At 41.3% G+C, this 14,337-nt stretch overlaps 1 protein-coding gene across 5 annotated transcripts in view; it reads right to left on the bottom strand.

Annotated features, from left to right (window-relative positions):
- mark4a (MAP/microtubule affinity-regulating kinase 4a) overlaps positions 1 to 8,766 on the bottom strand; it is a 29,002-nt gene extending 20,236 nt beyond the window's left edge. For 4 of the 5 annotated variants that reach the window (XM_005740130.1, XM_005740131.1, XM_005740133.1 and 1 more), the window contains exons 1-5: positions 8,130 to 8,766; positions 5,603 to 5,800; positions 4,167 to 4,220; positions 522 to 570; positions 207 to 272 (exon numbers count right to left, since the gene is read on the bottom strand). In XM_005740130.1, coding sequence (XP_005740187.1) covers positions 207 to 272; positions 522 to 570; positions 4,167 to 4,220; positions 5,603 to 5,800; positions 8,130 to 8,183 — 421 coding nt within the window. In that variant the 5' untranslated portion in view covers positions 8,184 to 8,766. Of the gene's footprint in view, positions 1 to 206; positions 273 to 521; positions 571 to 4,166; positions 4,221 to 5,602; positions 5,801 to 6,292; positions 6,312 to 8,129 lie in introns of those variants that run through there. The other variant, XM_005740132.1, reaches the window with a different exon arrangement.
- Positions 8,767 to 14,337: the final 5,571 nt, after the last annotated feature.

The following is a 14,337-nucleotide window of genomic DNA, read 5'->3' as shown; positions in this document are numbered from 1 at the left end:
AAAAGGAATCAGTGTTTTTAAAAAAAATTGTACCACTTTTATTCTGTTTTATTGCACATCCTAAAGAAAGACCGCATCTGTAAAATCAGCCACATAGTGCTCTCACAAACAGTTTTCATTTTGGAGCTTAGATGCCAAATCTGCAACCCTATACATCATTTGGGCTCCATCATAGCTTTCCTGGACATGATGGTTGATGTACCTACCTCCACTGGCATATTCCATGACTAGGTAAAGGGTCTTATCCGTCTCAATCACCTCGAAAAGCTGCACTGTAGCCCAAAACAGAACCAGATCAACATCAAAACACAAAACAAAAGCTGTTAATGTTATAAAAAATGCACAGGTATCTGTCTGGCTCTCTTAATATGGAGGAAAGTCATTAGTGCAATGGGAGGTATTGATACATGTGAGATGTCACTCTGCACTTCAGTCAGTGACTGCTTAAGAGCTCAAACCTTTTTACTACTGCCTGCGCACACACCTTGTGACAAAGTACAGTAATGTGTACATTAACTTACCTATGTTTGGGTGATTTAAGCCTTTCATTATCCGTACCTCCCGAAAAAGCTGGAAGAAGAAACAAAATTTACATCTCATGATAAATAAAACCTCAGTGGAATTAGGTGCTCAGGAGAACTGGTTTCAATTATGGAACCAGTCTCTATACAGTGGTGGAGAGGGCATTTCTGCATTCACTTTGTAGAGATCCATGTCAGTTAAACTCGAGTTTCCCAGAAGTTTTATGATCCCAGAGCACCATGAAAATGTCAAGCAATTATAAGTAGGCTGAGCTTCTCATTTGAAGCATGTTGCTGTTAATTCCCACATGTGACACTGAATACTAAAATAGTTGAAATGTCAGTAGAAACTGAGCACAGTTAAACACTTCATGTAAACTATTTTCTCCATTTCATTTAATTCCCTTTTAAATTAAAATAACAAATCTGTCATTTTCTAATTGCACAATTTAGAACTTTTTAAAGATAAATTCCAGTTAGGGGCTCACATTTGTCCATTGCATGTTGCTCTTTGTATATACATATACATATCATGCTCATTTCCAGCCATACACTTTATTCTTGGACATCTCTAAAGTAGCTCGTCATGATTCACATTAACAAATTTTTTTTTTTTATCTAATACTGTATGTTATGAAGGTGAGGCTCTTCCTAAAGTGTGCAATATTAGCTGCATACATCTTAATGACCCCTACCTAAAACCACGATTTCGTTTCACATGCAGATTTAGTAAGTCTGTCGAAGGGCAGCATCCAGTGCTTGCGAGCACTTGCCTTGACAATTCGCCAGTTTAAAGGTTCCAGAAAATTTAAAGTAACATCATTGTCAGGAGAGCCTGAGACAAACCTTTCTCAACAAACGGGGAGCAAGTGAAGCAACTACAAATGAGATAGCAAGATACTGTTGAACTGTTGACCGACATATTACCTGGTAGTGAATACATTGATGGGTTATCTAGTACAGTATCTTGTACAGTACATGTACAGTCTGTGATGTAAATAACGGTGTGCCCTATAATGCCCACAACGCTTTTATAACAAAGAATTTATAACTTATCTTGTAATGCATCTCTTCTGACGTGAACAGAGTACACATATAGTCATTCGTCTTTATAGTACAGTAATGTGCAATTCATTTTACCACAAAAAACCAAAGAGGAGCAGACAAATGTATAATAATCCTGATAATAAAATGATTTTCATTTTAAGAGCAAGCAAAGCCCACACAGCAGTGTGATGAATGGAGCCAAATTCAGACCAACATCTACTCTGACCCCCCCTCCTGTCTGTGATGCTGTGAGGCACATATTTGTACACTTCAGTCAGGGGCTTTAAAATTGATGCCAGCTCTCCCAGTTCCATGAACATACAGTAACAGTACCACTGTCATAACAAAAGGCAGTTGGTGGCAACTCTCTTCCATGATGTCAACTACAAAAAAAAGGAAGAAGAAAAAAACGATGGTGCGATAAGCAATTCTATTCTTTTTTTTCTCACTCCCCTTTCCCACATCTCCCTCCATCCCTCCTCCTCCTCCTTCTCCATTCAGTTCCTTCAGCAGTGCCCTAATATCACTGTTGTCATAGCAACCTAGGTATTAAGACCAAGCTCCTTCCCAGCTTCTCCAGCTGTGAGAGGGAATCTTGGGATGCGTAGCGCTTAAGTGTCTTATCATCCAGGCCATCCCATTAATTCCTTGCTCATCACAACAAGGCTGAGAAGAGTCAGATCCATCAAAACAATAAACAAACCCCCAACACTGCAAAGAAACAGCAGGTCTATGTCAGGATGCATGTGAACAGTGGTTATAAGCTTCCTGGCCATAGCTAAGACATAGCAGAAACGTGCTGAAATAGAAATTTCTGCTTGGATGTGATGTGTCTTTAACACACACTTCATTTCAGACAGGACTGTCGTATAAAGAGAAGACAATTACTTCCATCTGCAGCAATTTATATTTGCCGGCAAGGCTCTGTTCTGTGGCCTCTCCACCAATTCTATGCACATGTATGGAAGGCAGGGAGAGCAATAAGACCCCATAGCATTGTAAAGTAGACGATGGATGGCATTGATGAAGTCAGACATAGCCAGAACAAGAGGAACTGGAATGGTGGTGAGCTGCAAAGTGGCACGCACCTGTAGCAAGTGCGGACAGGTTGAAGCAGCTCGAATATCTAAACGAGATTGGCCAGTTACATACATACAAAGGTGTCAATGATGTGGGATGTCACTGTTAGCTTTTGTATTCTGCCTGAATTAACATGCTTAAGTTCGGACTTTGTTATCTTTCAACTAATCTCTACAAAACCATCCACATTGTGTTAATATGGCCTCTTTTGTGTGTTTAAATCTAAGGACTTTCACTAGCCCACAGGTATGTGAAAAACTATAACCAGTGGCCAGGTGTTGAGTTTTCTCCCTAATTGGTGAAAATTCCTTCACCTCTCTCGTCTCCCACAATCCAATCCAAAAAAAGGTGCACCCAGGAAGATGGCATGACATGGAAGTTAGGATTACAGCTCCTGAACCGGATGCCATGAAATAAGCACCAGAAATATGATTTTAAGAATGAGGATTGCAGGAAGTCAGTGATCAAAATCTTCCAGGACATTTTTGCAATGGTGTTACCCTCCACATTAATGTAAACAAGGGGTCCTATCTTATAGAAGTAGTGTCTTGTTGACTGCATCAAGCCAGACATGCAGATGTCTTCAGTCAAATGAAATCACACACATACTACACACAAATAAAACTGGATTATTTCGCCCCTGATTTGATTTTCCCTGGTCTGTTCACGTCTTGTGCACAGGCAGAGGAGCTTGTGCATGTTGTGATGTTGAGACTTTGGCATTATGTGGATATTATAGGATGCAGCACATGTCACATGCATTTTCTGAGCTTCTATATACATTTTATTTTTCTACATCACACAGCTACATGAGGCGCACATTTTGAGACACAACAGCTTTTAATTAATAAAATAATGAAATCTTCAATCCATGTCTCCAGCTCCAAGTGTCTATAAACCCAGCTCCTGCTCCATCTATACCAGACATCCATGTATAACAAGTCATACAAGTATCTACAGTTCAGACTCACATCTCAACATTCTGCCCAGCAGGAACAAGAAACCAGACTGTGCCATGCACCCGACAGACACCAAGGACAGCTGATTTTGTACCAGTTCACCTCTGAACTGCTACAAAATCTTCTGTTTTCTTTGTTATGCATAGAAACAAGCTTTTCATGGCAATCTAAGTAGGTATAGGTTGCGTGACTGTGGTTTATGAAATAACTCAGTCCCTCTCAGGCCGGTGATTAGCCCGGAGAGAGACAAGAGTTGATCTCTGGAACAGAGGTCTCCTCTCACTCCCATCCAGTCCCTAGCACCTGTCAAACAGCATCACATCCCATGAGCCCTCTCTCTATCAGATGCTGTCTCATTCCTGTCCCTTGTGAGAGGGTGGAAGCAGCTGAGGACAAACCTGACCAGCCTCTAAACCCCCAACAGAATCCACCTCACTTGAATGCTTTGTTTCTGCTTATGAAGACAAATAACATCAAACCAGTGTGCGTTTCTATTTTGTACCTGAGCACATAACACATATATTCCCTCGTCTCATTAGTATCAAAAGGAAAAACTCACCTTTTGTAGGCTGGTTGGGTTCAACTGAGTTTTGTCAATGATTTTTATTGCAACCTGGAAGAGACATCAAGGAATTTTTGATGAGTGAAAAAAAGATAGCGACACTCTTATATGATGCTGTGAAGCCTTTCCTACTGATATGACTGACTCATATCTAAGAATTCTTTTCTCAGCACTCAAGAAATGCAGAAAAATCTCATTTTGAGAGGCATATTTAAATCGTCTTCTACAGCAAGTAAACATGGACTGAGGCCACTCGGAACATTTACTTCCACAAGCTGTTGTCACGCGAATTTGAGCGGATTTAATCCCTACTGACTAGAACTGGTGCTGCTAAACCAGGCGCTGCTAAGTAGATGATGAAAGTTCTTTCCGAGCTTTGTTAAATACATAATTAATCATAAAGTGTTATAAAGAAAACATGTACTACAAATTATAAAAACATGTATTAAAAGTTATTAATCTCTGTCTCTCTTCCACAGCATGTCTTTATCCTGTCTTCCTTCTCTCACCCTGACCGCTAGCAGCAGATGGCCCCGCCCCTCCCTGAGCCTGGTTCTGCCGGAGGTTTCTTCCTGTTAAAAGGGAGTTTTTCCTTCCCACTGTCGCCAAAGTGCTTGTTCATAGGGGGTCATATGATTGTTGGGTTTTTCTCTGTATGTATTATTTTAGGGTCTACCTTACAATATAAAGCGCCTTGAGGCGACTGTTGTTGCTGTATAAATAAAATGGAACTGAATTGAAAAACTTGTTAACTCTTATCTTATTAGACGTAATGCAATTATTTAGTCGTGTGTTTAGATTAGGTTGTTTTTACCCACAGTTTGAAATAATTTCACTTCATAGTTTCCCAGTTTCCTTTAAAAGGACCTCGTATGTGTTTCCTTATTTCCTGTCATACATGTAGTATTGCAGTGGTGCATGCTCATGTTAAACATGGCTATAGTTTAATATAATGAGTCCACTGTATCCACAACTAACGCCTTGTGAGCACATTAGCCCCTCCTCTCTGTGAGTGGCAGCCGATGAGAAGAAAGGTGGCTTAAACTGAAGGACTTCGCTGAGGTATATGCAGTATATAAGGACTATTTTGAACTTTGAGTCATCCAAAGAAATTCTACTTGAGTCCAAGAATAAAATATGGAGCTTGAAGCTCAGCATTAAAGATACAGAAGATAAGTCAATCTATTTGTGTTAAAATAGCTGGCTCAAAGAAACGTACACAAATACATTTTAGAGAAGGACTAATTAGGAGGCAAGGAAAATGTACTTTTTAGAAAATATAATTAAAAGGAGGGCTCTCATGAAGACATACTACTGGATTCTTAAGATAATATTAAGGACACCAACACATCGGCCAAGTGTTACCTTTCATTTTTTACAGTTATATCCATCACTCACTCCCACCTTTGATGTCTGTTTCTCTTGTAACTCACCTCCCTGCCCGTCAAAATGTGGCGGGCCAGCTTGACCTTGGCAAAGTTTCCTTTGCCGATGGTCTTGAGCAGGCGGTAGTTGCCTATGTGCGGCTGTTCGTCAGAGCAAGAGGCAATCGAGTTCCTGCACCGGGCACCCAGAGAGCGGCTGGACTGGCTGGTGGCCTTATCTGAGCGGCTGGCCCCCAGTGACACATGCTGGAGGAAAATGAAGGGGAAGAGGTTAGGTCACTGTGCCAACAGCAATATCACACAGAGCAGCAGCAGCAGGCTGGAAAAGGACTTAAAGGATGATCTACAACCTCAAACGACTGATGGGCCTCCAGAAGTAAAATAGCATGCATTAGTTAGTGCCTGCAGCCTCTTCAAGCTACTCATAAACTCTGTCTCCAAACAATAAGACACCTCTCTCTTTTAGTAGCTAAAGTGTTTGTCACATTGATCGCTGCACAGTGTAACACATACTGTGTAAGTGACAAAAAACACATTGGTGACAACACTTACAATAACCAACCCAGCTTTGTATATCAAATACTGCTAAGTTCATAATGACAAGTTGGTGCCATATCCCATAATCATTCCAACAGATGTTTGACCCGTAATGACAAAGAGCAACAACCTGGAGCTGATCTGCATGTGACTACATGTCCCTCGTTCCTGGGCTAACAGCTGTATTCCAACACAACATACTGTTTCCATTTTGGGCTCAGCATCATCTTCTTCAGAGGTCTGCTACTTCACTGCTGAGAGATGTCTTCATCCATTTTGACAGGGGATACAGGTAACGCTGAATATGTGGTGGCCCTGAAGCTTTCACAACCCTGTAAACAGTTGATCCTGGACCCCAACACTTTAGAGCATTGCTGTGCAGTTCTGATAGTCTCAAGCTTGAGTCACAGATAATTTTCAAGCGGAAAACGACAACATGCAATCACACAAGCAAAGCCTGATGCAGCACAGTATGAAACAGCTACTTGTCATGTGACAAACAAAGGGAAGATATTAAAGAGGGAAACATAAGAACAGGTGGTAGTGAGTGGGGCAATAAAGAGGTATCACCTTCCACTGTTTGTAAGAGGAAGAAGTAAAAAAACAACAACACAAAAACAAAAAAATAGGGAGCAGATGCCGACACAGTGGTCCCTGGCCAGCCCTGGGCCCTGAGGCATCACACTTCCATTCCCCCCCAGCATGTCATCTTGCTCTTAGTTTCACACGCAAACACAACCACTCATAGCCTTAACCCCCACCTTCCGTTATTCCTTCTCTTGCTTCCAGTCATGTTCCTATGCCCCACCTTGGTGCCAGTCGGGATCCAAACTCCACAATCAAACATCTCCAACCAATACCACGGGCAGCACACACATGCATGCGTGGCGAGCAAGCGAGTGCATTAATCCCCCTGCGCTGTTCGTTGCACATCAAGCCAAGCCTCACCTGTGACTGCCAATATGGCAAGACACCGCTTCATCCGCTCCATCCACTCATCTGTCATCATCGTATAATCGAGATGCAACAGTAACAGCTCCAGATCACTTCTAATAGATGAATCTCCATTCACAATCAATCATACACCTCGTAAAGTCACACACTCCTGCACATTCACTTCCACACACACACACATCCACACATCTATTGGCTTACCCATCCTTCTGTGCTGAAAGCTCTGCTAACAAACAGATGGGGTTGGGGTGGGGGGAGGGGGTGCAAAAGTGTTGAGGGCAATGAAATGACATAATGCAACATAAATCAGTCATGCGCCCATTTAGATATTAGATGGATGGATTCCACATATGCAGAACCTGTTCGGTGTCAGCTTGCTTCTTTTCTGCAGGCCGTTTCTGTTTTCCACAGCATACAATGTATGGCGCTGTCTGACACCCACTGGCTCTGGGGTTGATCGCTTTGTAGGCTGCGCAGCAATGGACTGCACATCATTTTACGCAGTAATCCCCTGGCTTCAGCCGAACAGTCCAGATATTCTCTCTACGTTTATTTTGGCCTCTTGTGCTGCTCTCGTCCCACCCATCCAATTTCTAGGGAACACACACACACACACACACACACACACACACACATACATACACACAACAGCAGCAGCAGCAGCAGCAGCAAGGAGTATAATGTGACATCACTATCTCTCCAAGCCTTATAATAAGAGGTGACGGCTGGTCTTCAGGCTTTCTGCGCATATCCGCTGAGCGTTATCGTATGCGGATGGACTCATTCCGGGCTGTTTGCCTGCCATCAGCTCTTTCCCTGCACAGACACCCAAGGTTAGCCTTTTTTTTCAAAGAGCCTGCTCTGTTTAAATATCCGTCCAATATCAGGACAGCAGAGCCTCAAACGGGAAAAACATCACCATCTACGACCCCCCTCCCCTCAACCACCCGCACAATGAATAAAACCACAAACTGCCCAAAGCCACACATATGCAGATATCTTTTTTTCTTCTTTTTTTTAAGGGATGCACGATCTATCGTCTGCAGGCACACAAACACAGGCTGCAGACTGGAATTGCACTTACATGGTCTCCACTACTCCTGTCGTTTCCAGACGGTAATGCAGATCGAGAAGACATGTTGTTTTCTTTCTCCTTTTTTTCCCTGAGTAAGAATCACGGTGTGCGCGCGCGGATGAGATTTACAGGCTCCACAGACGGAATAACATCCGCAGATATGACCCACCGTCCCAAATCAATCTGCCTCTTCTCCAACCGGCCGAGCCACGGTCGAGAGGAGACCTCTGCCTATCATGGCAGCAATGGGTATGTGGAAGGGGGGTGTCCTCAAACAAGCTGCATGTTCCACCATGCACTGTCAAGAAAGGGAAAAAATGAGCGGTGCAGCAGATGCCGTGTAACGCAAATCCCGAGCACTGAAGAAGTGCTAAAATGCGGTGATGTTTGGACGGAACCCAGCGTCTCTGTGGCGACTCTCCACCCCCTGCCTCATCCTCATTTCGCCATACAAAACAAACACAGCTCCCTCTGGATGTGTGTCATCTCCCTCTGTCATAATACCGACCGACAGAGCCTGTCCTTAACCCCACAACGCCAATGCAAGCCGCAGCACGAAAACGCGGCTTTACGGTGCAGCGGAGGGAAAAGGCCGAAATGTTCGGAAATCGGTATTCCAGGTCGGTGAGATGCGCACCACCGTAAAGTCAGGAAGAAGACACAGGAACGAGACTTCCGGTCGGTTTGGGGGACTGACAATATGAAAGTTATGTTTGATGTTCGAGACAAAACGACTCAAATATCTATTATCTGATCTATCAGGTGATCACTTTCAGCCTTTGTGTATGAGGGTAAGAACCAGGGCCCCTCCCTCCGGGGGCTTTAATCTGAATGCACACTAAACCTATATTGTGGTCAGTTGTTACGCTCCATTAAATACCTTTGTGTTGTGTCTTTATGTAAAGGAACACACAAAACAGCATCAACATAAGGAACATATGCTATAATGCAGTAATGCTCTCATATTGTGTATCGTTTCCAAACAATTATCTCCTCCTAATGTTAATGATGGTGAGATTAAAATAACAATGATGACGATAAAAGAGGTTGCTTGGGTCAGGCCGATGATTCCCTAAAACATATTGTTACATATTTACATTTTTCTTTTTGCTTTCTTCTGGCACCTGGATGTTGTTTTTACTCAGAGTTTCAATGAGTGGTTAATTCATTTTAAACCTTTTTTATTTTCACGTGTGTATCTTAATCGGTCTCCATAAAGAGCATTAATGTAGCTACAAATTAACCAGTAATAAAGCAGGCCGTAGAAGTATCACCCTCTCGTTGTGCTAACTGGGGACCGAAGCGCTCCACACATCGACCAACTTCACCATTTTATTTTGGAAACTCAATTTCCTAACTTCCTGCCTGAGCTGTCTAACCGTATTGCGTTTGATGCGACTTAGATGCGCCACATCAAAGATGCTGACAGGTCCAGCACAACACAACCCACTACCGGTTATACCAGCGTAGTTTTGTGCGTAAATGAGCATAAACTATCCAAAGATGGCCGAAGTGCAAGGCTTCTCCATCCAAAACAGTGATTCATAAAGCGGTTCTCTGCCTTTATAAGACCTGGTGTCTGGCTGGGGCCTGCACAGGGAGAGAGATAGTGTTTGCTGTGGGAGCTGAGGCTCTTCTCTCTGTTAGAGCGAATGCCTTAAAAGGCAGAGGCATCACAGAGTTAAAACGTGAATCCCTTTGTGTATAATGTAATGAAATCCCCTGAAACTTAACATAATGGGTGGAAAACTGTTTTGAAATTGTAACCAGGCAAATGTTGTCTGTCCCCCCCCCCCCAATAAACCTCTACACAACACTCCTAAAATTACGCATTCTAAACATTTTAGGGATCCAGAAATAAAAGTGCCAAGCTACTTCATATCCACTCATCAACTCTGGAATAATGATACTTTATTCTTCACATTGTCAGTGAGGTGCTTCCTGGTTCCCTCTAGGCTACTGGCTTCATATGAGCACGTGTGTATATGTGAGTGTCTGCACACACACACATATACATGCTTTGCATTCTGTCCGATGGCCAGCAGGAGGTGACATTTATGGTTGCAGAATATGTCTGACTATATAGAAGTCTGTGATTAAATGGCCCTCAGCTCCCTTCATCTATCACCTCAGTCAAAGCTTTTCTGACTAGTTGTTTGGTCTCAGTTGCTGGTTTCAGTTCTTACTGAATACAGTATGATGTTTATTTTGTAAATTATTGCCTCCATTAATTTCCAGAAGGATGATAAAGAAGAATACATTTTGCCTGCTGTGTGAACAGAGTGCCTCAGTTTAACACTTGCTCAAGACACACTGTTTCAAAACATATGGAATATAACGACGATGCTCCACTCAAGGCTTTAAAAAAAGAAGTTCACAAAGCAGCAATGTTTAATGTCTATTCTATGGTCCACACTGGGTTTGTGGTGGAACACACCAACACACAGTCATGACACTACGACCTGTGCAGAGGTACTGTGACTGATGCCTTATCTATCTGTCTGTCTTGTCTTGCACTTAGTACAAGATGCACATGTGCATGTCTACAGCTCCCTAAAACTAGGAATTAAGAAGCTATGGCTAGTTAGCCTGATTGTCTCTTTTGCTGTGCTTTAATGGCATTCTGTTATTTGCTTAGGTAGAGATGCCTTTTCTGTACTCACCAAAGAACTCTATAATAAGTAACTTTTGCATCCGTTGTCATTCAAACGATCTCCTTGTCGTTACTCAAATTCCAGCTTTATTCAAGTGTGAGGCAAAATCAGGTTTTCTGAAACACAAGGCTTTTCCCTCTATTTCCTCCACCTCAGATGCTTTATTACACATCTGTCAAGTTGTTTTCTGTGTGGCTCATGCCTGATGGCTTATCTTATGTTTCTAAGAATGAAGGCCCCTGTTAAAGGTGCCATCCAGACTTTAATTAAATTGTGCTTGCCCTACTTTTGTTAAGCATATAGCCATTCCTGAGAAACCAATTTATGTCGTTTCCACTGACCCTCCTACAACTACACTGCGATCTTCCTAATAGTAGGCTACTTTCACAAGATGACTTCTTACACACTCTCCCCAGACTTCCAACAGAGACAGTAATCTGTCATCCATCATGTTTTCATAGCCCTCCTGTCTGCTGTCTTCTAGGAGGACTGTCCTCCAGTTCATACTTCCATCACAGCGCTCAGGTTTGTAAAATGTAAATGAGTACAAAGTATATATTTTCTCAGTGATAATATGTGAAGTTGCTACAACAAAACCAGATTCCAGCATCACCAGCAGTCCTTGCTGGTTCATAAGTAAATAGCTCAATAGTCTGACAATTGCTAAGAATTTAGGGATTTCATCCTCTGCTGTACACGATATCATTAACATTCTGAAAAGTAGACTGAAAGCCAGTAATGAATCAATCTTTGGGTCTTCATGCAGCATTGCATTAGGTTTAAACTTTAGGGAAAAATGTCAGTGTTGAACAAGTGCTGCTGGTTTCTCCAGGTGTAAATTCATTTAAGATGGAGCGATGCAAAGGAGAAAAATGTACTAGATAATCCGTTTTTTCTATCTGTGCAGTCAAATCGTTATAAAATATCAGACTGAAGCACTTAAATGAGCTTTGAAAATTTTGCCTGTGAATCTGCCACTTCTGGCATCAGTTTCCCTCTACTTTCTTTGCACTTGGATCACAGCGATAGGAGCTCATTGTTAAATTAAAAGGTAAATGTTGCTGTCGACTACACTGATTTAAGAATGTGAACACCTAACCGCCTTGCTAGGACCTGTATGAGACTGTAATTGGACACAAGTTTGTTTTGTTTTGTTTTTTTAGTTTTGCTTTCTGTCTTTTTTTTGATTTTCGGATTATGTGATGGTTTCAATTGCTTCTATAGTTGTAAATATTCTTCCTTTATGACTTGGATGTAAATTAAAATACTACTTCAGTATCTAAGACAGATAACCTAAGTATGAAGAATGCTTACATGATGTACATATTGTGAATGCCTGTTTCTGAAACCTTAATAAAAATATGAATTAAAAAAAAAAGTAATTGGACACAAGACTGCTTGGAACTCAGTGCTAATGTCAGCATGCTAACAGTGAAAATGCTGACATGCTGATCAGTCTAATGTCTAATGTTTGTGTGTTGTGCCATCTAAGATTAGTATGTTAGCATACTAACACTGGCCCATGTACACATGTACATGGGCTCACTCTATGGTAGCTGGGATAGGCTGAAGCTATCCTGGTATAGGTACCACATGAAGTAAGGACTAACAGACAGTATCACAAGTCATCATGTCTTCATCAAGTTTCATGGTACTCACCATGAGTTGTAATTTTGCATCTGTACACTGCAACAGTGAATCAAACGATCAGAAAAAATGAAAAGTGCAGGCTTTCAGCTTTAATACAAAGGGGTTTAACAAAACTTTACATTAACTAATATATCCATTTATACATAGCAGCCTATTTCCTTATTTTGTTCTACTGAGTTGAGATCAGGTGACTGACTTGACCATTTAAAAATATCCCATTTGTTTCCTTAAAAAACTCTTAGATTACTTTTGCAGTGTGCTTTAAGTAATTATCTGTTTGTGGTGTTAATTAGTGCCTGACCTGTTTTTACAGTAGCTGATTGAATCTGCACAGAAAGCACGTCTCACTTCAGCGTTCATACTCCTTCTATTCACAGTAACATCATCAATAAACACCAGTGACCCAACTCCACTGGCAGCCATACATGCTATAACACTGCCTCTACCGTACCTGACAGATGAACGGTTGAACATGGTCAAACATGAGCTGTTTCTCTGCTTCAATCATGACTTTTTATCATTACCAGTTCATCTGGTTATGACCAGTTATGAAGCGCCTTGAGGCGACTTATGTTGTGATTTGGCGCTATATAAATAAAATTGAATTGAATTGAATTGAATCTGGATTTCATTGGTACAAAGAATTTGTTTTCAGAACTGTGCAGATGCTTTCTGCAAAGTTTTCTGTTGAACTCTAATCTGCTCTTCCTGTTCTTGAGTGTAACCAGTGGTTTTCAGCTTGGCTTGGTTAAATATTGTGGAGTTCACCATGGAAATAATTCTGTTTTCATGTCCTTTATTTGCCTTTTGTAGGCTTCCATCCGTTTGGTATTGCTGGTCTGGCCAAAGCATTCTTTCTTTTTAAGAATGTTCACAATTTTTGATTTGACCACTCTGAAAGTTTTTGCTGTCTCTCAGATTGTATTTTTCTTAACGGTGGTCTCCTGGGCTTGCACTGGCATCTCCTTGGGCTTCATAATTAAAATTACAGTTCAAAGCTATAAAATTCAAATTCGATGCGTCAGATATTATGTTATTAGGAGGCTTAGATAAATGTCACTAGAATGAATGCTTTAGGGACTAGTTATTTTAATTGTCAAGAAATAACAAGGGAACTGGTCTTACCTGTCCATCAAAGTGCTTGTAAATCAGTTCTCCCATCACTTTTGAATCTCTCAAAGTAGGGGATTATGTATGAAAATGTCAGTAATTAACAGTTAACACTTGTTTTTGTACCATCCTTTGAATTAAGGCTGAAAGTCTGCACTTCAATCACATATTGACTGATTGATTAAAAATAGGTTTGGTGGTGCAGAAAAGCAAAAGTACTACAATTATCCAGGAAATTCTGAGCCTAAATGTGTTTGACTCAAAATCACAAAATCTCATGACACTGCAGGAAAAGTGAGGGGATTATAGACGTCTCTAGAATGAATAATCTGGGGGAACTTTGACTGTTTATACAAAATTACAAGAGAGTCAAGCCAAGTGTGGACAGATGACTGGTGGAACAAGCTTGGCATCCTCAGAGCTTTGCCACTAGCTTGGCAAAAATTCAAGATGAATTGTGTAAATCCATTAGGTATACCCAATATACTCACTCACATTGAAGGAAAGAATACATTTAGATAAACACTATAGAGTGCTTGACTCATCATGGAATGATATCCAGATCGCCCAGTCCTGGGAATGCAGATGGCACAGAATAGCACAGCTATGACCTCTGTAAAGACCATTAAGTTCAGAGGCTCATTTGGACTGATGACAGATATTACTGTTTGATATTAGTCCATCACAGCTATATCAATAGTGATGCATACTATCCCCAATATAATCCAACATGAAAACTGTTTTTCTTACAGAGCATCATGAATAAAAAGATGTGTGAGGTACTTTAGAAATGTTTCCAGAGT

This window comes from Pundamilia nyererei, unplaced genomic scaffold (genome assembly GCF_000239375.1).
Source record: "Pundamilia nyererei isolate P.nyererei 1_Seehausen unplaced genomic scaffold, PunNye1.0 scaffold00097, whole genome shotgun sequence".
Classification (NCBI taxonomy): domain Eukaryota; kingdom Metazoa; phylum Chordata; class Actinopteri; order Cichliformes; family Cichlidae; genus Pundamilia; species Pundamilia nyererei.
The sequence above is the reverse complement of the archived record's forward strand: the minus strand, read 5'-3'. Positions and strand labels throughout refer to the sequence as shown.